The sequence below is a fragment of the Megachile rotundata genome, chromosome 9 (assembly GCF_050947335.1).
Source record: "Megachile rotundata isolate GNS110a chromosome 9, iyMegRotu1, whole genome shotgun sequence".
Classification (NCBI taxonomy): domain Eukaryota; kingdom Metazoa; phylum Arthropoda; class Insecta; order Hymenoptera; family Megachilidae; genus Megachile; species Megachile rotundata.
In genome coordinates, this window is record NC_134991.1 from 6860749 (window position 1) to 6883630 (window position 22882).

Below are 22882 nucleotides of genomic sequence, written 5' to 3' on the forward strand. Positions count from 1 at the left end.
ATCTGGAAATTTGGAAATTTGGAAACTTAGAAATTTGGAAATTTGGAAATTTGGAAATTTGGAAATTTGGAAACTTAGAAATTTGGAAATTTGGAAAATTGGGAAATTTGAAAAATTGGGAAATTGGAAAATTGGGAAATTGGAAAATTGGGAAATTGGAAAATTGGGAAATTTGGGATATTGGGATATTGGGATATTGGGAAATTGGGAAATTGGGAAATTGGGAAATTGGGAAATTGGGAAATTTGGAAATGTGGAAATGTGGAAATTTGAAAATTTGAAAATTTTGGAAACTTGGAAATTTGAAAAAATAGAATTGTAAAATATGAATATAAAGTTTAAAAAACTAAAAAATTGTAAAATTCTAAGGAACTAAAAATGTACAATAATCACCATAAAAAATATCTAACTTCCCAAACATCAAATTCCACGATCGCACATGTAGGACAAAAACAACCCTCCTTTGTTCAAGAAAATATGTGATCACATTGTGAATTCTGTTTGTACAAAGCGTTACTTATCACGATCGAATAAAGGGAAATAGATTGTAGCACTCTTGAAGTTTAATCAAGCCTGAAAAGAGTTGAAAGGCGCTCAGCATGAAGTCCTACGTACATGTCGATCGCTAAATGACTCGTCTATATACCTAATGTATCGTATCGCGTGTACTGTATCGATGATAACTGTTCCTCGTATGTAAACGCGGTGATTGACTCTTCGTTTCATTACGCGAATGATTATGCGGTATACTTCTTGACTCATTTCAAACGCGCGAAACAATTAGTAAATCGAATAGCTGAGTCACTCTATCTCTATGCATGCTTATCGGTAATTGATCTTATGAATGTGTCGTTTCAATTTCAAACTGGTCAGTGTAATTTTCTTGGGTATTTAGAATTCGATCTTTGATCGTAAGAGTATCAAGAATTGAGTGCAGTAAATTAGAGGTGAAAAATAGATAGAATCATAAGTTGATATTACATACATATTATTCTAACGATATTAAATTAATTAATTTTACGATTTGATCCGTTTATATTATTTCTTTTCAGCAATAAAGTTACAGGATGGCAGCTATTTGTTCAATGGAAACTATAGCATCAGTTTATCTGGCAAGTACCCAGCAGCTGGGACAACTTTCACCTATCTTCGACAAAGTAATCAAAATTTGGAAAGCTTCTCTGCTATTGGTCCATTGCAAGAACCCATCGATGTTATGGTAAATGTCACGTTCTTAGAAGTACCGTAGGTCGACGATTAACTGATGGATGTTTTGATCAGGTGTTGTATCAAGAACCAAACCCTGGGATCGTGTATCGATATATCATCCCTGGAAGTGTGAGTGTCCCTCCGAATCCACATCTTGGACCTAAAACAGGTGCTTAAACGAACTTTCCCTACAAACTTTAGATCTGGATATAAATTTATTAAGCCTCAGAATGTATCTCAAATTTAGCACATTAGTTTCATTTTTATACATGTTAAATTTTTATAGACCTAAATTTTTTTGTCATGTTAAATTTTTATAGACCTAAATTATTTGAACTAGGACTATTGTATCTGACGATATTCCTTGTTAACATGATTTTACAAAAAAACATTCTGTTTTCAGTTTCGGCGAAACCTAGCGAACCCATTTTACCCTCCATCCCCCACAAAAAGTAAGAATATTATATTCAATCTCGTCAACCAATATATCAACCAATATACTTCATCAACTAATATATGTTATAAAAAGTAATTTGTTGTTTCAGAATAGAAACTGGCACCAATATCAACGAAGCAAGCCAGACATATCTTCCAAGGCGTTACAAGAAACGAAAATTTAGCTGGAAGGCAAGTGGTTTCACGGAATGTAGCAGAACATGTGGAGGAGGTATAAACAATACTCTATCAAATAAAACTGAATAATCCACATTCTCTTTCGGGAAAAGGGTTTCAGATGCTGAGGTACGTGTGCATACGAGAGCACACGCAGAATCAGGTGCCAGAGAAGAGGTGTCATGGTTTGGAAAAGCCGAGAGAAACGCAAATTAGATGCAACACGATGCCCTGCCCACCCAAGTGAGTAGATTAATAGTTTACAGTATATATTCTATTATTAGTAGTAGAATAATAGACACTACATTAGTAGAATAATAGACACAGAATGATTGTTCGTAACTTTTTTATCTTGACATCTTATAGGTGGAGACCTGGTTCTTGGGGCGAGTGCTCCGTCACATGTGGCAGCGGAACTCGCACTAGGGAGTTAGAGTGTGTACAGGAAATAAAGCCGTCGTTGATAATGAGAATAGCGGATGGAGCTTGCGTAGAGCCGAAAATTCTTCCCACGAACGAAGTTTGCGAAATTGCGTGTGAATTTGAACCGAAAACGTCGACCACGTTAGCGCCCCCACAGTGGAGTGTGGGGACATGGTCCCCGGTAGGTTTAAATATTGTATTCGGGTACTGAGAATAATATTTAAAGGCCTATGCAACCGTATACATCATTTATCGTTTATGTATCTAAGCAAGTGTGCTCATATGGATACTATATGATCATATAGTATACATATAAGCGTCTATACAATATGAGCATATGTGAGCATCTAGCTATATGAGCCTATCCATAATATGAGCATCTAGCTATATGATCATATGTAAGTGTGTCTGTTATCTATTATCTATTTGTTTATGCAAGGGTATTTATTACCTATTCATCTATGTGTATCTGTTGTGCAGCTGTGCACCTATTATCTATTCACCTATGCAATTTATTGTTTATTCATATATGCAAGTGCATCTATTATCTATGCAAGTGTATCTATTATCTACACATTTATGCAAGTGTATTGTCTGTTATTTATACAAGTGTACCACGTTTATAATATTTACGTCGAGCAAATGATTGAATTTACAAAGAAATAATTCCTTTTGTAAAGGACCTGTTGTAATAATTAAAGAAATAATTCCTTTTGTGACGCAGTGTTCAGCAACTTGTGGTCCAGGTAAAAGAACAAGAACCGCAACTTGCATCACACAAGGACCTCCCTGTGATTTCGAAGAGAAGCCTACTACTCAGGAGGCTTGCGATTTGGGACCCTGTGCCATCAAACCACAACAGACGAACGCCATTTTAACGAGACTTCAGAATCCGCAATGGTTGTACACTGAATGGTCAGAAGGGGTAACAGCAATTTTTATTAATTCGATTAGAAGCTTTGAAAGTTGGAGGAAGTTTGTGATCTTGAAGAAATTTGTAGTGTTCAGCTGAATGCGGAATCGGTGTACAAACGAGGAAGGTTTTCTGCGAGAAGGGTCTAGACGATGAATTTTGTGAGGAATCCACTCGACCTGAGACTTCGAGGACTTGTTCGAGTAACAGGACTTGCAGTGGACAGTGGTTTGCGGGTCCTTGGTCTGAGGTAGCTGCTAAATTATATTTATTAGTTATTGTTTCCATCTTCTATCATATTATTTCTAGTATGTTAATACATTCGTTCAAATTAATCGTTTGTGACAGAAATTCTGTCAGAGCATTATTACAAGCTTTAGGAATCATGCCTAAAGAATTCATCTTTATCTAACAGAATGATTCATCTTCATCTAGCAAAATAATTCGACAAATTTATTTTCTGTACGTTCAATTAATTGAATTACTTCATTTGAGGTTACTATAAAACTCCCAGAAAGAAGTAATCCACCAAAACTATTTAATTCGTATTAAATACAAAAGCTATTAAACTTGATATATACTAAATGTTCATTCAATTAAGAAATGTTAGTTAATTTTTGTTTAGTGTTCTGCAGAGTGCGATTTAGGAGAACAGGTCAGAGAAGCAGTGTGCGTAACAACCCTCCGCGGCGCCCTACGGGTGGTTTTAGACATGAATTGCCCTGCGAGCAAGCCTGAAACGAGAAGAGCTTGCACGGGTCCACCCTGCACGTCCATGTGGTTCATATCGGACTGGACAGAAGTAATTGAATAATATTAAACAAAACAAGAAAAATATGCAAAATGTAATCTTGAAATGACTTCAGTGTTCGCGATCGTGTGGAAAAGGAATTCAGAAGAGAGAGGTAAAGTGTTTGAACAAAGATGGCGAAATGCCGGAACACCATGAACTCCATTGCAAGGAGAAGGATCGACCGATATCTCGAAGGAGCTGCAACGATTATCCTTGCAGGGAGGATGTGCACAGCGTCGAGAGTCATCATAGGGTCCTGCAAGTTCAGAACGATCCAGAAATCTCAAATGGTATGTCAAACCATTTAAATGATACATGAAATTATTTTCACTAGTTTTTATGATCTATACAATTATTATATGTATTTGTGAATAATGGAAATTTAAAATATTATTGTTAGGACTTGAGGAAAATCCACTTTGCAAGGACACTATATCGAACTGCAATTTAGTCCTGCAAGCTCGTCTCTGTATCTATCAGTTTTACCAACAGCTGTGCTGCCTTTCGTGTTCCAGAGCTAAGCAAGAATTAGAATGACAATCTAACATGACCAGACAAACGTATTTTTAATGTAAATGTAACTTTGCTGAACGATTAAGAAAGTATTTTCATTCTGAGGGGTCTTTAGCTACATTATAAAGTACTAATTAATTCACCTGGGAATTCTTTCCATACATGTTAACTTCGTGCAATTATATTTTATTCTAGCTAAGTTATTAAAGTAGTAATTGATAAAGTAAAAAATATCGACTTCTTAAATTGTACTTCACTAGTTTTATGGCCCCTTCAAATGGGAGTATCTTTCTTATCTCGAATCGTTGAAGGTAACAATATTATACGTGTCGCTGTAGATTTACTTACCCTGCACTGCCTGATATAGATTTTAACGATTTTTTTTGTACATGAAAAGGTACTTACTGAAGAATGGTACTTATAAAAAAACATAGAAGAGTGATTTTTGTAAATTGTAAAGTAAAAATTGAAGGATATCTGAAAGCAATTTCTCTGGGAATATAGGGTTTGTAACCCTAATTATAATTACTGAAACATTTTTGTACGATAAAATTTGACGATACATCGTCGACGAGAAATTATAGACTGATCGTGTAAATTGTAATAAGGCAACATTGGCATTTAATTTGTATTATTTTTCGTTACACGTATTTGCCGTAATAAACTTTATGCTTTCTACGTTTTATTCCATCGATTTCCACCGATACCACACTTGGAATGAAAATCCACATGTACAGGAAAATAGAATTATTATTAAAAGAGACCAACGTAGAACTATTTACAACGTTATGGTAAAAAACTATTCTCTACGTCTATCGCGAACTAAGCAATAAATTATATGTACACACTTATCGTTTGGGATAATACAACAGTAGTTGTGTAAAACCAATCGTAAACATTTGAAAAACATATCCCTCGTCTTACGTGTTCTTCTTCGATCCATTAAGATCCTAAGAAAAGTGTAATATTTTAAAAAATTCGACGCTTAATGGATGAAGGGAACTCTGACAGGCAATCGTAGAACCGATTAAAAATTAATGATGCCCAACTAGTAAACTAAGGATTCCTCGTAAAATGTTCACGAGCTGTCTGTCTCCAAACTTTCTTGAGCAGTACTTGTACTATTGTCGTGGTTTTTGTACGCCGAGAAGAATGCGAGAGCTTTCATCAGCTGGTAGCTTTTGCTGATGGGAATGTTACTGTCGTACAAACTCTTCGAGGCTTTGCAATCCACGTAGAACCACCAGTTGCATTTTAGGATTGTCTGATCGAACAGGGTCGACTCGGGACACAGAAAGCTCTTCATGATCAGACCGTCGTCCGTTAATGCACAGACGTGGAACACCTGAAACATGGTGTTTGATAAGAAGAAAAATACAGAAAGACGTTACAAAATTTAAAATTTTAATAGCTATGGTTACTGACAATTTGTTAAGCGAAAAATAGTCTTGCATTTTATTTACAAATACTTGCAAATTTTTAGTAAATTGCTTTATTTTTGATATGTCATCGTCAATAATATTTTACCATGCATCCAAGATCCTCATCAGCGTACAGTCCGGGGAAGTGTTTCTGATCACCGCAGTAGAAGCTTGTATCAGGTAGGTCCACTCTGCTGGCGAAGTTGTCGTCAAAATTTTTGTCGTAACCCATTGGATAGTATTCACGTGGTGCATTCATCACTTTAGTAGCTCCAGAATTGTATTTACTGAAAAATTTCAATTGAACTCTTCATTTCGAAATCAGTTAATTGAAACACGAATATAATGCTTCTAATATTCTTCAAATGACATTTAACTAACATAACACTTAAAATAAATTATCTTAAAAAATGTGACAAATTTTCTACTTATGCTAAAATATATAGTACACGGAAATCCATAGGTATAAGAAAGTGTATAAATTTCATCGTGTGATTACTTCTTATGAGGAGATGGCGTGGTAGTCGTGGTGCTCGTAGTAGAAGGACCCTGTTGCTTCCGCATAAGTTGCTGCTGTCTTAACAAAATCGCTGCTTCCAAAGCTTCCAAAGTGATATTACTAGCTTCTGCCAAAGCTTTCAAGGATGTTTCCATTCCCTGAATTGGTTCTAACGATGGCAAAGATGATGGCAAAGATGATGGCAACGATTGTCGTTTCTCGTTCTGTTGTGATAAGGCCTGACTCGATTCAGATGACACTGGATGGAGAGATAGTAGAGTCATTTCATTCACGGACGATGCAGCTTCCTCTCCAGGTAAAGGTAACTGAAAATAAATAAAAATTGTCATTAACAATTCAAAGTCAGAAACGAAATATACCTAGTCAGAGATATATTTGATCAAATTAAATTATTTTGCAATTCATTTGCATCAACTGCAGTTCAGTTCATTTCAATAGAAGATAAGACTCATACTGCAAAAATGATTATGTAAACGTTTGTTATGAAAATATAAATTTATAAATTTAACTTCGATTACCTGACCGAAATCATCCTTGGACACTTCATTATCGGAGTCCTCTAATATAGCAGGATTATTGCTGATGCGATCGGTTAACTGTGCCGATGATGGCGGCATCGTGATGAAAGGAGGTAAGCTATCTCCAGAAGATGATTTCGATGGAATTTCAGGCTCGACGATACTTCCAGCTGGTGGAATTGCAGCTACGAGGTTCGGTAGCTTTCCTGGCACAGCTGCGACCGCCAGCATTTGTGGAGTCTAAAACGCATTTCATGTAATATGTAAAATCAAGTATTTCACGTAATAGGTAAAATATGTAAAATCATGTATTTTTACATCGCAAATTCACAGGATATGAAAATACACCAGAAGTACCGCATACTCTAAAATTAATTACTAAACATAAGCTATGTATTTAAACAGAATCAGTCACACTTATTTGGCCAGTCACATTTATTTCAAGTTTTGCAAAGGTCACGTACACATTAATTTTATAATATTTATACATATCACGCAAAATTGAAAAAATATCAATTTCTATCAATCAAGTGACAGAACTATGATTCAACGTGTATAAACTGAACCCATAATCCTCAGAAATTAAAACTACACTTTTTTTTTTCATAAAAATAAGTGCAACTTTACCTGATCCCTCTTCACCTGCATAGGAACTACATGTTGATGCCTCTTCTGCTGCGTAGCCAACTGCTGTTTCTGTTGTTGTTGCATTTTCTGCAACTGTTGCTGTCTCATAGCCTCCTGCTGCTGCAACCTCTGTTGTTTCAGCACCTGCAACGCGAACGCTTCTTGCTGCAACCTTTGTTGCTGTTTATGTTTCGCTTCTTGCTGCATCAACTGTTGCTGCTGCAACTGCTGTTGTTGCCTTAGCAGGTCTTGTTGAGTTGTCGATAAAGAAGGCGCCGGTACTGTTCGGAGAGCTGTGGAATTCTGTTGAACAACGAGCTTCTGGCGTTCCGGTTGCTGAGCAATCGGTCTTGCTGCTCCTGGTGGTAGAGGTTTGAAAGGAGGCACAACTTGGCGAGTACTTTGTGTCTGTTGTCTCACTTCTTCGCGATTGGAAGCCTTTGAATAGTTATAAATTTCAATTATTTATGGGGAATATTTATTTTTTATAGAAATTAAAGAAGTATCAGAGTATCTCAGTATTACAGGAAATAATTCTTTGGGAAAATGTAAGATCTGGATGGAAGAGCTCACGTTTGACAATTGTGTGCAAAATATTCTATTCACATATAAGACTGTTAAAAGCAAAAGCAAATGAAAAAATACAGAATGTCTGAAAAAAATGCACCTATAATTTAATATACTTTATTAAATAACAGAAGTCAAATTGACAGAATTCAAATTGATATTACATTAACCATTGTAAAATATTTAAAATGACCAACATTGTAGATCTCAAACATTTTTGTTATTTTTACGGATATTAATATTCGAAGTATTGTATTAGAAAATTGTAGACATGATTTTATATTTAATTATTGTACATCTTCATTGCTTCATGATTCACAAGAAACTGGAATGCAGTCTGAAACCTTGTCCTATATTGATCATCTATCAGTTTTTATATTGCCATCTCTATGGATACATGTCATATTTGCATAGCGTTGAACTAGAACAAACCTTGTACTAGGCCCTGTTATTGTTCTGGAAAGTCGTGCGATGAAAAGAGTAATCGACATTCATGCACTAATTACTGCAAGGTCGATCGTGTATCCTAGATATGATCAAGGTTAATCCAGAATATATCCGTTTCAATTGAAAGTTTTTTAAAGTAAAACAGCAAGTTTTAACAGTTTGAATTTTTAAAGAATCTTTGAGACAATCAACAAACTTCCACATGTTTCATTATTATTTATATTAAAATTTAATTGAAGATTTTTATCGTATACCAAGCATACTTTAGATTTCTATAAACAAAGGACTAGTTAATGCAATAATAATTTACGTCAATATCTTTCATGGAGGATGAAATTTAATTTTTACTAAGGAAAGTATTATTAATGTCTAATCTAATCTCTTAATCTAATGCAAAAGTGTTATATAACCGTGAGAATTACGATGATGTTTTTACATCTCTATCCATCCTAGAATTTCCTTGAACCAGATTATAGCAGATGCCTACATGCTGATTTATACGGATTAATGTCCAAGATGTAGACGTTAAAAATGGACTAAATGTCTCAGATACTACAAAATTCTTACCGAGCTAAGAGGTACATTGCCTCTGCCAGTTTGCACACTTCTCCTTTTGGCAGCTTCCACATTCGACAGTGACTGGGAAAAACCTAACTCGTCGCCAACGGAAAACCCTGAAAGTAAAAATAGTCTTTATTAAATTACATGTCATATTTTTATCAAGGATTTTCTTTATCTTCTAATATGTTAATCTCCTTTACCATATGTAACATATTTTGCATATTTGTAAACGGCCTGTATGTAACATATTTTCGAATATTTCGCGAATGAGGACCATTAAGAAGCAGCAAAAAACGGACCTGCCAGTTTTCAAATCATTCGAAGGTTAAGTAATCGTTGCACAACGGACACGCCACTTTTTTACATCGTATGAACCGCCGTTTCTCGTCGCGCCGTATTTCTACGTGTTGTATTTCCACGCGCCGTATTTCTGCGCGCTGGAGTTCTACGCACTGTAATTTCTACACGTTGTAATTTCTATGCGTCGTGATTTCCACACGAATTTCTACACGTCGAATTTGCAAGCGCCGTATTTCCATGTGTTTGTATCTCCATGCGCCGTATTTCCACGCGTTGTATCTCCACACGCCGTATTTCTACGTGCCGTTTCTCCACACGCTGGAGTTCTACGGGCTGTAATTTCTACGTGTCGTGATTTCTACGCGTCGAATTTTTATACATCGAATTTGCACGCGCTGTATTTCCATGCGTTGTATCTCCACGCGCCGTATTTCCATGCGTCGTATTTCCACGCGTTGTATCTCCACGCACTGGAGTTCTACGCATTACAATTTCTACGCGTCATAATTCCTACGCGCCAAATTCTTACGCTCCGAATTTCTACGCGTCGAATATTCATCGTATAAACTGAATTCCTTTGATCTCGAACAGTCTGTCTAATGTAAATTACGTTTCTGTCGAATGTCATCTCTCGGTGACATCTCGTTCAATATCTAGGCCGAGTAGCAAATGAAGTTTTTCCCGGTAAAAGTATAAATGTTCTGCACGGATAATTATAATTAGCCGGTCACGGTCGTTCACTTTTCGCTTCATTTTCTGCCAAACGAAATAGTTGCATGCCTTTCGACGCAGTTCATTTAATCATTTTGAAGTTGCTTTGAGGTAGAACAGGAATTCTCGAAGAAATAGAATTTTCAAGAAATATCGGCAGTATTAATAGTTTTGAAATGAATTTGTTTACATAGTTACAAACTTGAGATTGCGTTATTAAAACATTTGCTTTGTAATTTTCTCTTAGTAATTTGCTTTGCTTTCTTTGAAATTGATCTCGTGGCTGCCATGAATAAAGAAGTTTGAAATATTTCACATATGGCAAATTATAATTACAAACATACATTTCTTTCACTACTATAAGACAAAGAATTGGTCACCTCTATATACAAATAAATTTGACAGTAATTGTCCTCATTTTTCCACAGAACATAGACTATATGTACATAAAATGTTAAAACGTTCAGAGAATTAGTTGTCATATAACAATAGGTTGCATGGGGTGACGTTTCTTATTCCACAAAACCAGGTCACAGACAGAAATAGAAAGTATGTTATTACCAAGTGATTGAAAAAATAATTTTAGTGATCAACAGAATTGATTGAAATGTCCAAAGGCTACAATTTACTAACGAGTAATTAGATATTAGATTGTTCCAAATGTTAGTATTCAACAAAGTAAGCGATTTCCCTTTCTTTTTAACGATTAAACTAATTGCTATTAATAATATATAACATATTTACAGTTCTGTACATCATTTACAGAAAACGTGGCTTATAAATTATTTGCACGTTTGTTTGTGAAGGATGGCATTTTTCCGATGCAAAATCGACCAGTTGTTCCGACTCACCCAGGCCGACGTAACCTTTGACCCCTCCAAGATTTCGTACTCGAAATAGGCCGGACTTTTTGAAGGCGCAGTTAAGCACAAAACCAAAGTCCGATTGAAACACACACGTCCCTAGTGTCTCCCGCCACGTGCATCCTGCAACCAAACCGGAAGAGAAGAACACCATGGATCCCTGTTCCAACTGATTTCATCCCGATCACTCTCTCTTTCCAAATTTCGCCTCCATCGTAACTGCACGATCATTCACTTTTTCGATCCACTTTGCTCGCGTTTCTACTTTCACGATTTTACTTAAGATAACAATTTTGAAACTTTACGCAATTCTGCATGAAGCTGTTTCGGAAATTTTTCGTGAAACCCGTTTATTCGGACTCGTAAAATTTTACTTTCGCGATTTGATCTGTGATAAAAATTTGGAGTCACGACATGAAAGCAAATTAAATCGATTATTACAAAATTTTACAGATAAAGTCAGATAAAGTCAGAGAAAGTTCAGACCGGATTTTTAGAGCAAAAATGTGGAAGCTTCTTATGCGATGGAAAGTTGCATCGGTATGCAGATCTGGATCGGTTAACAGGGATTTGATCATCTCTTAAAATCTAAACTGAAAATGGGCCTTTGACACCCAGTTTATTATTTGAGTCGCTGATTTACTACTCTGTGCTATTGATCCTCGATAAAGCTGTTTTATCGCAGTTATACATTTATATCCAATAGTCAATTTATATCAAATAGTATATTAAATAAGATTAGGCTCATATAGTTATCAGAACAAATTTGATCAAACGAAAGCTATATAAGGTTGTTTCTTTATAATTTTCAAACGTGTGATTAAATGTTACGTATCATGAATATTCAGGCTATTCATCTAAGATGGATATTGAATTCGTAGTATTCCTATGAAAATTAATGGGAATGATAGTTCTGCCTCTATTTGCGATTCTCCACGTGACAAAAGACACGAAAGTCGAAGAGAGTTCAAACACAGATTGTGTACACTCGAATGTGCAAATTGGAGTTCAGGTTCTCTGTAACCAATCCTAAACTCACATCACGCCTTTTTCTCATACGAGGATTTCTTCTCCTTAGATCTTTTCCATTTTTGGTTTACTCACACATCTTTTCTATATTTAGATTAATAATAGATCTTTTCTATTTTTGTATAACCTTCACTGCTGGATGAGTACGATTTTTATAAACATGACAAGCTTTTATTAACCAAACTAGTCAATTAATAACTTATTTTTGAAAGTATTCTCTAAATCAAATATTATTAATTTAGGATCGTGAGAAGTTAACATAAGAACTTGATAAGAATAAAACCTGAACAATACCTGACAATAACAAAATAATTTAATTTTAACAATGTGTAAACTCTTGCAAAACTTCAAAAATTGATAAGATTTAACAATCCGGTCAGAAAACTTAAAAAATTGATGGGACTTAATAATCTTGTCAGAAAACTTCAAAAATTGATAAGACGTAAAAATCTTCTTAGAAGACATACAAAACCCCAAGAAATAAAAAGTCTACAAATAAAAGTAATGACACATAAACTGAACATGACACATAGTATTTCTTTCAACGTTAAGACGTAGGGTTAATGAATCTACCCAATGAACATCACGCCAAAACTTTCCAAGGAACGTCCCAAAGTTTGTGAAAGGTACTTCCGGAATTCATGTTCGGAGAAGATTTGCCGGATCTTAGGCGTGCCATTGGGCCACAGCCTACTGACCCACTTGAAAAGTCCAACTCGACCATTCGACCACATTCAACGTCCACCAAGAGTTGTTCATCGTCCTCCAAAATCTGTTCCGCCTCTCAGAAAAGGTCGCGATGACGCTTCTCTTTCGACAATAAAGAAGGATCAGTTACGACATCCTGCCGATTCTATTGAGCAATTTTACGGGGCGAGGTAACAGAAATTCACATTTATTTGATATAATTTCCGACGAAATACATTTCGTCAGTTCATGGCCCAAATAATGAAACTGTTTCGTGGCATTCTATTCATTCGTTGAATGTGTTAAACTTGATGTGTTAAACTTGATGTGTTATGAAAGGAAATAGTTGTTGCATCATCGTGATCGCAGTAAAATCGATTGTATGGAGATTTGATTCCTGGGAGTTTGGTGCAAAGGTAATTTAGTGATTGGTCTCTTTTTTAAGGTGATCTTGGCCTATATTCGAAGATGCGGAGGAATTTTTGAGGTTTAAAAAATGTTATATAGGAAAAGTTTTGGATTATGGTAGTTTGGGAATGTTAGAAGTATAGTGGTTTGTATGGTGACGCATTCGATTTCTATGTACTTTGATTTCCACGCGTTTTATCTTCACGCGCCGTATTTCCACGCGTCATATCCCCACGCGCTGGAGTTCTATACGAGTACACTGTAATTCCTACACGTTATAATTTCTATGCGTTGTGATTTCCACGCACCGTAATTCTACGCGTTGGTTACTTCACGCGCTGTAATTCCACGTGTTGGTTACTCCACGCGCCGTAATTCTATGCGTTGGTTACTCCATGCATTGTAATTCCATGCATTGATTACTCCACACGTCGTAATTCCACGCGTCGATACTCCATGCGCCGTAATTCCACGCGTTGGCTACTTCACGCGTTGTAATTCCACGCACCGATACTCCATGGGCCGTAATTCTATGCGTTGGTTACTCCACGCATTGTAATTCCACGCGTTGACTACTCCACGCGTCGTAATTCCACGCGTCGATACTCCATGCGCCGTAATTCCACGTGTTGACTACTCTACGCGTTGTAATTCCACGCACCGATACTCCATGCGCCGTAATTCTACGCGTTGGCTACTCTACGCGTTGTAATTCCACGCACCGATACTCCATGCGCCGTAATTCTACGCGTTGGCTACTCTACGCGTTGTAATTCCACGCACCGATACTCCATGCGCCGTAATTCTACGCGTTGGCTACTCTACGCGTTGTAATTCCACGCACCGATACTCCATGCGCCGTAATTCTACGCGTTGGCTATTCCAAGCGCCGATACTCCACGCGCCGATACTCCATGCGCCCTAATTCCACGCGTTGGTTACTCCACGCGTAATTTCACGCGTTGGTCATTTCACGCGCTGTAATTCCATGCGTTGGCTATTCCACGCGCCGATACTCCACGCGCCGTAATTCCACGCGTCGATACTCCACGTGCCCTAATTCCACGCGTCATAATTCCCACGCTTCAAATTTCTATGCATAGAATTTTCACGCGCCATATTTCCATGCGTTGTATCTCCACGCGCTGCAGTTTTATGCACTGTAATTTCTACATATTGTAATTTCTATACATCATATTTTCCACGCGCCGAATTTCTTTGCGTCGCATTTTCACGCGCCATATATCCTTGCGTTATATCTCTACGCACCGTATTTCCGTGCACTGTATTCGCACGCGTTATATTATATTTCTACATCTCAAATTTTCTTTCGCAATATTTCTATACGACGTTCTCCTACGCACCACATATCCACGCGTTACATCTATAAACCCATTCGACAACTCAATAATTCAGAAAAATAAAATATCTCATTTATTATCCCACGTTTCGTAAAATGTTTCATAACGTCCAAAGCGAGTAGGCGAGTCGAAAGAAGTGACGAAACCAAAAATAAATATTCATTCACGTAGAAAAATGAAAAGGTCTTTGTCCGTTTGTAAACGTTACAAAGAATTAAAGACAGAGAATCGTTTGGAATAGGAACGTACGCGACAAAAGAGACAGCTCGTAGAAATTATGTTATGCTCGTTGAAGCATAGTGAAATTTTCGAACGAGAAAGCTTAACACATCCAGGCCCACTCTTTGACCGAGTTGTTGTACAGACATGCGAGACTATTCTTAAAAGAATTTAAGACATATATTTTTTTTATTCTTTTTATGATATTCTCAAATTTGTTGCGTTTTGAGGTCTCAAAACTTTCGTTGCTGAAAGTAATAAACTTACGCAATCTTCTTTTGCAATTTTAATGACATCAGCGTAAAAAGTCACTTCTTAATTTGTGTTTCTTCACTTTTCAATTGATTTATAGTTTATAGCGTTTATTAAAACTTTCGCAATTTATGAAATACATGTAAGTGCATATGGCATTTAGTTGGACATTTACTTTCGTTGCTTCAAAGATTTATTGTACTTTTCTAATTAAAATTAGAATTAACATTGAAGAAGATATTCTTAAACGTCGCATCAAAAGTCGTACATTTTCTGCCTGAATGCATGAAGTATTGTGTTTTAAAGCAATTTCAGCTTATTCATGTTTGAAAGATTGTTGGAAATGAAGTTATTTCAGCGATGATAGGAAAATTCACGATACTGCATTTCCTGTTTCAGTATTACGTTCTTCGTAGCTCGTGCGGTAATCATCGAAGCAATCAAACAGAAATTATTTTGCAAGAAAAAGGACAAAGAAGAGATAATCGTCGAGTTGGAATTTCGTTGCCCTGTGATTCGTTTTATTTCTGTCTCTAGAATTTACCGTATCCTGATTTTTTCATCCTGCTCGTAATACGTCGCGTGCACGTCGATCAATCGGAAATGAACATGTGAAAGAATCCTTTAAAAATATTGGTTTATACCGATATTTAATTATTTGAGTGTTTGGAAATTTAGAGACTTGGTGACAGAAATGTGGAAATTTAAAATTTGAAGAGTTTGACATCTAGTTATTTAGAAATTTGGTAATGTAGGGATCTGACTCTTTAGGAGTTTGAGACTTTAAAAATTTGATAACTTAGAAATGTGGTCATTCAGAAATTCGGTTATTTAGAAATTTGGTCATTTAGAAATTCGGTCATTTAGAAGTTTGGTCATTCAGAAATTTAAAGTTTTAGAAATCTTGTTACTTAGAAAATTGGAAATGTAGAAATTTGATAACTTAGAAATCTACCTCTTCAAAATTTGCGAATTTTATGAATTAGAAATTCAATTATACAGAATTTTGAAAATTTAGAATTCCATCAACGTAGAATCTTAGAATCCAAGTACCCTAAAATCCTCAACTATAACAATAAAAAAAATTCAAATTTTCAGAAGGTCACCCATTTTATAACTGGAAGGTCACAGAACCATTTCGTGACTTGTATACAATAGATTAAAATTCCCCAACGAAATATTACATCACTTTAAAACGTGAAAAAGAGCGGGGTTAGCACCATACTCAAATCTCCGTTAAAATCGAGGACGATGACATTTGAGATACACAAATCGTAAGCACACTTTCACTGTTCATCTCGGTGGTTAACCCAAGATAATTGGACAATGCTAGACACGAAGATAAAATTCACTTTTCTTCATTTATCAGACTTCCTGATTAACGCGAAACAACGTAACGATGTTTGTTGCTCGCGCAACACTTTCTCACGAGCGGCCTTTACCTTTACCTTGAGAACGGCACTCCTCTCAAAGTCGCCTTCGTGTCGTTCACCAACCATTTGTTAATGACAACCTGCTATACAATTTGTCCCCTTATTAACTCTGTACACTAAGATTTTTGCTGTTGATGATAGATCTTCTTTGTCTTACTTTGAGTTTGTGTCATGACGCTTACTTCAGGCGTTTTTCAATTTTACTGGAATTTTTAATATACTTTTGGAGTTCGAGTGCAATTATTTGTATGGTCAACGACTGATAATAGACATAAAATTTCAACTTATAAAATCATATAAATTTTATATAGTCTGCTTACTATAATAAGTCTGTTCGTTATAGTAATTCAATCAATAATTGTTCTACAAAAATACACTATACATTTAAACCAACTGTACATTTTAACCATTATTATACAGTCTGTTTATTATCATAATTCAATCAATAATTGTCTCACAAAAATATACTGTACATTAGAACCCATTGACAAATATAATATTTACAGTTAATCAAGCCAACACATTAATTCTTCTAATTAATAATCTTCCAACAGATTAAATTTAAAGAGACACAAACATTTCTGTTCATTTTCTTGTAACTCTTATTTTCAGTCAATTTATTTGAATTGTAAATGTAATTAGACTAATAAAGGATAAGTTAATGAGTTAGCTACTGAAGATGTTCCGACATTGAAAAGAGATTTAGTGGACGGTTACAGTCGTGTAGAAAGTGACCAGTCCGGAAACATTTATATGATCCGTGTTTGACCTGATTCCCTAAATAACGTCATCGTCGAAAACCTACTGGATCTATTATCACAATAAAGTGACAATTATTCTACAGAATTCATGCTCGTTTCGAAAGCTGTCTTCTTTTAAAGGTTTTATGTGGTCATTAATTTTTGGAAAGTAGTCACCTACTGCTAATATGTTGCCATTAATAAAACTTGAATATCAAATGTTGCAATGATTTGCGTTCATTAGCATATGTTTCTTTGGGAATTTCGGTGCTTTAACACTTTGGAATCTTGAGAAAATGGGATACTGCAGTTTGGGAATTTAGGAATTTAGGTCTTTAGGTATTTAGGTATTTAGGTATTTAGGTATTTAGGTATTTAGGTATTTAGGTATTTAGGTATTTAGGTATTTAGGTATTTAGGTATTTAGGTATTTAGGTATTTAGATATTTAGGTATTTAGGTATTTAGGTATGTAGGTATTTGAGTATTTAGGTATTTAAGTACTTAGGTATTTAGGTACTTCGCTACTTAGGTACTTAGGTACTTAGGTACTTAGGTACTTAGGTACTTTGCTACTTAGGTACTTAGGTATTTAGGTATTTAGGTATTTACGAATTAGGTATTTTCAAATATAGGAATGTTAGGTTCGTAACTTTGAGACATTGCAATTAATTAAATTTGACATTTCAGCATTTTGAACAATGGTCCCTGAGACTATGAATTTTATGACGTCAAATTTTAGAACCTTGAGTAGAATCTTTAAATTTAAGAATTGTTAAACCTAATTGTCTGGAAAATCCTAAAACCTTATCACTGAAATTCTGTAAGTCATTTTTTAAAATAGATCACAGCATTAAAGAATCCCTACTACAACATGCACACAGCAAAGCTCTAAAAGCCATAATTGAAAATCCTAGCACTCCTAACCTATTACATAAAATTTTTCTAAAATCAGCACATCAATAAATATTGCCAAATCCACACGATCGAAGTTATGCAGATATAGCATCGCGTTTTCGTAACGAACCTGGTAATTATCACCGGATCTCCACGTGAAAGTCATTCTTTCGATAAATACAGAGAAAGTTTGATCCCGCGAGCACGTTACGTATAGTATATGAATTGACACGATAATAACGACCAACGATGACAGGGAAAAAAAGTATTGCCACGACAGTTTTCACGATATACCGACCTCTAGTGACCCAGATTTTCCCATTATACCTTCGCCCATTATACCCAGATACTGACTGAAAATATGCAATTACGAGGTTTGATTTCAATCCCCTTTCTCTGAGCGTGTCCGTAATTGACGACAGAACTTGTACGTTCTATTTAACCCTCCGATTCGATTTGTGTTTTTAGCAATGAAAACCCGATGCTTTTGCACTTTCTAGTTCGCGCCGATGCGTACGATCGACTTTACTGTTACTTTTCCTCCTCGGTGATTCCGTTCGAAACGCTGCCATTCAATGCCTTATTGCACATCGTTTTACGCGGTGTGTCGTTTGCATGAAACTCTTGTTATGTGGAAAATATACACTCCAGGCTAACAGATTTGTGAGGTGTATACTAATGAAAATTCCTAGTCGGGAGAAACCTAACCTAACACATTTTACGGAGAGGTTATGTTCGGAATAGCAATATGGTTTGCTTATCTTCAGAAAAAACGAAAATAACTGCGAAAGAAATATTTGGATATTCGGATTAATTGGGAAAAATATTTTAAGAGTCGCTGTTAGCTATATTATACTTTTCTAGACATTATTATTATTTTAGAGTTTGAAGACTTTTAAGTATTGCTTTAAAGTTAGGTAGTTATAACGAATTCATAATTGGTTGTTAAATGAGATTCTTCAAGATAATTAGCTACAGAAATTGGTAGAGGAAATTGATAGAAGAAATTGGTTTCTGAGGAATTCAGGTACACCTACAAACTTGTACAAGCTCAATTATTTACACAATCATTCATGATTGATATTATCATTAAAACGAAACGAGAAATCCAACAAAAAGGATTATAATGCTTATAGTCGAAATCATTCAAAGTTTATTAAGACATAATGTGAAAGAAGAATCGAAACTAAATTTTCATAATATCGTCCGTATTTTTGTAGGATCCTTTTTACTCGCAACACGATTGTCACGCCTGAGTTGTCGGGAAAAAAGCCGTGAAATTATCGAAACTTTTACTGACACGCGAAGTATCATGTAGAAGATTTGAAATACGTAACATCGCCCTGTATTCCAACATTCGTATTTACATTGGACAGCGAGAGAAATAGCGATCACCCTGAAGACGATTAGTACCGTAAGAGAAACGATAATTATTGAGAGAACAGTAAAATAATAGTAAGATCAGATAGGGAAATTTGAGCAGAAGATCTAGTGCAGTCAGTCAAAGATAAGTCGAGGTTCAATAGCACAGAATGCTTTGATACAAAGCGTAGATAATTGAAAGGCCCAGATACCTGCAAGGTAACCCAGAAAGAAAAGGGTCCTTTGAACAACCAGTTTCCAATAATTTATTCCTTGTTCGAAGCTTCAATATACTGCTTCTTTTGAGAATAAATAAATATTGAAAACTGGTGATTAAAATATATATAATACTGTAATAATATAATCTTGGTACAAGCCTCGATATTAAAAAAAATACTACATATGAAAATTTTCATACATTTCTTTAACATTTCATTTGTATCACTTACTCAAGTGATGACAAGCTTTGTATCACTTTGATGATCTCGTAACGAGTCCTTAACTATAACTATAATTTAACTATAATTTATGAGTCCTTGATATAATAATATTTTCTTAACATTCTAAATATACAAATATCCGTTTATGAATGTAAAAGTACCTCACATATTTTTCTCCATAAATATTCGTCATGACTGAGATCTCTAAAGTGCTTTCAAGCACGAACTTTTCTATCGAGACTTGCCACCAATCAAACAACCATGCAGCACAATTTCATGAGAAATCGTGACATGTAAACATTTGCACATGAATATCCAAGTATTAGATATGCACTTGGTAACGCAGCAACTAGCTTAAATAAGTATTCTAAAAGAAACCAGTGAGCCAGAAACCTTATTTGATTGCTAGGGTCACGATCTCGGATGACAATTACATGACACGGTGTTCGGACTTTCATCTTTATTTTGCGAACCACATTTCGCGCTTCGCGTAATATCTTACGAAACGCTGCTCCAACGGTATTATAAAGAAAGAGGCTCTTACTGCAGGGCATGAAGAATTAACTATATAACTCAAAAAGTACGAAGACTAAATAAAATTATTTAGAAGACTAAAGACTAACTGAAATAAAAATTTTAACCAAGAAATCGTAGATCACTTATCAAGTGAACAACTTGTAATTACTGTATCATATATCGTATCACAGGAAGTAAATAGAAACTTGATAAAGAGATCTTTCAAAGATAAAGTTAGAGTTAATAAAGATAGAATTTTTAAAACTGTCAGAAAAGTTTAGTCCTCTGCAATTTTTGCACAATAAAAGATCAACAGAGGATCCAATCAAAGGTACCTTTGTACCAAAATAATATTCTTGTAATTAAAATAATTTTTCAAAGTTATTTCTTGAACACCCATTTAAGTTAGAAGCTGCGTTTATCAACCAGAAACAAATCGTACATACCGACGACCACGAAGAGGAACAAGGTCGTGGCGATCTTCATACTCGCCGATCCAGTTTCGATTATCAGCCCAGAAAGTCCTTTCAAAACGTTTCCTTTTCGTTTATCAGCGAACAGAGACAATGATCAGTTGTTTCAAAACTGTTCAGAAGATCACCACGTAGGCGAAAACGTCCTTTATTGGCGATAGAGTGATAAAAAGGTACGACAGGTTACTCGATCCCGCGGACACTAATACTGCATGGATATACTCCTCGGAGGCGAACACGCGGGGCACTTTCAGACCCCATCTGGTTTCCAGGGACGGCTGAAGCTTGGCTCCACTTTCAAGATCCCCTCTCTTTCGTTCGTCGCACGACACACCATTTTTTCAACAATTTACATTAATATTGTAAATGAGTGTGGTGGTGCGTGACGCACGGGCTCTATGATTGCGGGACTTGTTTCGCCGGTTTTCTTTAAACCTTTGTATCAATTCTAAATGAATTTATTCAGTAGCGATAATAGACAGACGTGTTTGTTCATGCTAATTTTGAACGTGGTGTAAAAGTAAAGGGAAATCATTGAAGTGGACAATTTAGTGGACAAGAAACATTTTCCAAAATTTTATTAGTAATACATCACATTGGGTACGGAAGAGTTTCAGTACAGAATAGTTTCAAGATACATGAAGAATTAGTAAAAACTTTTGCAGCAGAATATTTGCAAGAACAGAGGGAAAGATTAACATTCAGGAAGACGAAGAAGAAGGTTTAAGAAGATAAACGAATTATGATCAGTAATTGTAGAAGGCACTTATCACCACTAATTGAAAAATGAAGAAAAGAAAATTATGACCAGGTAATAAAAAATTGTAAAAGTTTCAAGAAATTAATAAACAGGTGCAGTGAACATGAGACGGTCCTGTCAGGCCCCACCAAGTATAAGCAAGAAACGGTCTGTTCACGGCACAACTTCGATACGTGCAGGTCGAAGCGGCTATGAGTAAAATCCTGTCGAGGTGTCGGTGACCCACTCGGACGAAACGATAACGGGATCGTCGTGCGTTCATTCAGAGTCCAGCGAATCGATCAACTGGTTTTTTTTAAGTAGGTCTCTATAAAAGTATCGATAAATGCTGGCCATCGGCTGCGAGATTCTTCTCCCGTTTGTTTCCTCGAAAGTGATCGTAACTGCGCGAAGAGTCAGACTATTAACCCTTGCTATCAAGAGTCGATGTATTTGGAAATTGTAAGAAAATTATTTCCACCACTAATTAATTCACAGTTTGAAATTTTAATCAATTTTTTTGGAGGAAGTTTTCGAAATTTTTTAACCCTCCTGCAGATCGATCAAAACGAATTTTAGTAATCAATACAATATTTCTCATCAGATGAAATAAAATAAAAATTTGATAAAAGATAGATGTTTTATAAATATACCTTCTTAACAGTTTGTTAACATTAGGAAGCATTTTTAGTTACCACGGACAGTTCCGTAAGTACGGAAAGTTCCGTAGTGCGAATCGAGTGACGTAACAGTGCATTCCGTTGCACCCATTTTACAGAGAAATCATGCCTTTTACATGACTAAAGTGTATTGAGAAATTTGACCATGTTTTTCAACCCATCAAATTGTGGATGTTGCTGATTCAACCTCGAATTTTTTCGTATGAGCATTCTGGTATCAGGGAAAGGTGATCAAATTTATGCACTTTCATTTAAACGGATGGTTAGTTTGATGCCAGCACATTCTATAATGCACTTGACCACGCTGACACCAGAAGTAGGTCAAGGTTTAATCGCTACGTTCCTATGCAGGATGGACAACTGTTTAGCTCATCAAGTATTATTAGAATAAGAAAAAAATTGTTCAATAAACATTACTTCATGTAGAAAAAACTAATTATGAGTTTCTTCTAGGTGATGAGTATATGTGGAGATAAAAAATGGTCTACTTTCTTCGATGGAAGTTCATGCTAATTACAGGTATCATTGTCGTGGGAATATTTAATTAAACATATTTTTTCCTTACAGAAACTATAAATGTCTTGAATTTTTATGTGTGTGATTTAAAATGATTCTGCAACGCCATCTGTTGGTTGGCGATAAAATTAAC

At 35.6% G+C, this 22882-nt stretch overlaps 2 protein-coding genes and 1 long non-coding RNA gene across 9 annotated transcripts in view; 2 read left to right on the forward strand and 1 right to left on the reverse strand.

Moving 5' to 3' along the window:
- LOC100883634 (thrombospondin type-1 domain-containing protein 4) overlaps positions 1 to 5141 on the forward strand; it is a 30423-nt gene extending 25282 nt beyond the window's left edge. For all 6 annotated transcript variants that reach the window (XM_012292501.2, XM_012292502.2, XM_012292504.2 and 3 more), the window contains exons 4-14: positions 1053 to 1219; positions 1282 to 1378; positions 1613 to 1661; positions 1755 to 1876; positions 1935 to 2064; positions 2188 to 2425; positions 2969 to 3169; positions 3246 to 3407; positions 3783 to 3959; positions 4024 to 4240; positions 4351 to 5141. In XM_012292501.2, the coding sequence (XP_012147891.2) occupies positions 1053 to 1219; positions 1282 to 1378; positions 1613 to 1661; positions 1755 to 1876; positions 1935 to 2064; positions 2188 to 2425; positions 2969 to 3169; positions 3246 to 3407; positions 3783 to 3959; positions 4024 to 4240; positions 4351 to 4487 (1697 nt within the window). In that variant the 3' untranslated portion in view covers positions 4488 to 5141. The remainder of the gene's footprint in view (positions 1 to 1052; positions 1220 to 1281; positions 1379 to 1612; positions 1662 to 1754; positions 1877 to 1934; positions 2065 to 2187; positions 2426 to 2968; positions 3170 to 3245; positions 3408 to 3782; positions 3960 to 4023; positions 4241 to 4350) is intronic.
- A 54-nt stretch (positions 5142 to 5195) lies between these two features.
- mtg (mind the gap) lies at positions 5196 to 22051 on the reverse strand. 2 transcript variants are annotated; one of them, XM_003706361.3, is made up of 8 exons: positions 20788 to 22051; positions 10987 to 11121; positions 9131 to 9237; positions 7550 to 7987; positions 6923 to 7162; positions 6384 to 6709; positions 5991 to 6171; positions 5196 to 5808 (listed from the first exon to the last, which is right to left on the reverse strand). In XM_003706361.3, the coding sequence occupies exons 1-8, from the start codon at positions 20825 to 20827 to the stop codon at positions 5542 to 5544; spliced, it is 1734 nt and encodes a 577-aa protein (XP_003706409.1). In that variant the 5' UTR covers positions 20828 to 22051; the 3' UTR covers positions 5196 to 5541. The 2 variants fall into 2 exon arrangements, with proteins under 2 accessions (XP_003706409.1, XP_076391827.1); XM_076535712.1 differs by lacking the exon at positions 10987 to 11121.
- LOC105663473 (uncharacterized) lies at positions 18900 to 20793 on the forward strand. The gene is made up of 3 exons (XR_001096940.2): positions 18900 to 19050; positions 19244 to 19437; positions 20235 to 20793. It is a non-coding gene; the product is annotated as an uncharacterized LOC105663473 (long non-coding RNA).
- Positions 22052 to 22882: the final 831 nt, after the last annotated feature.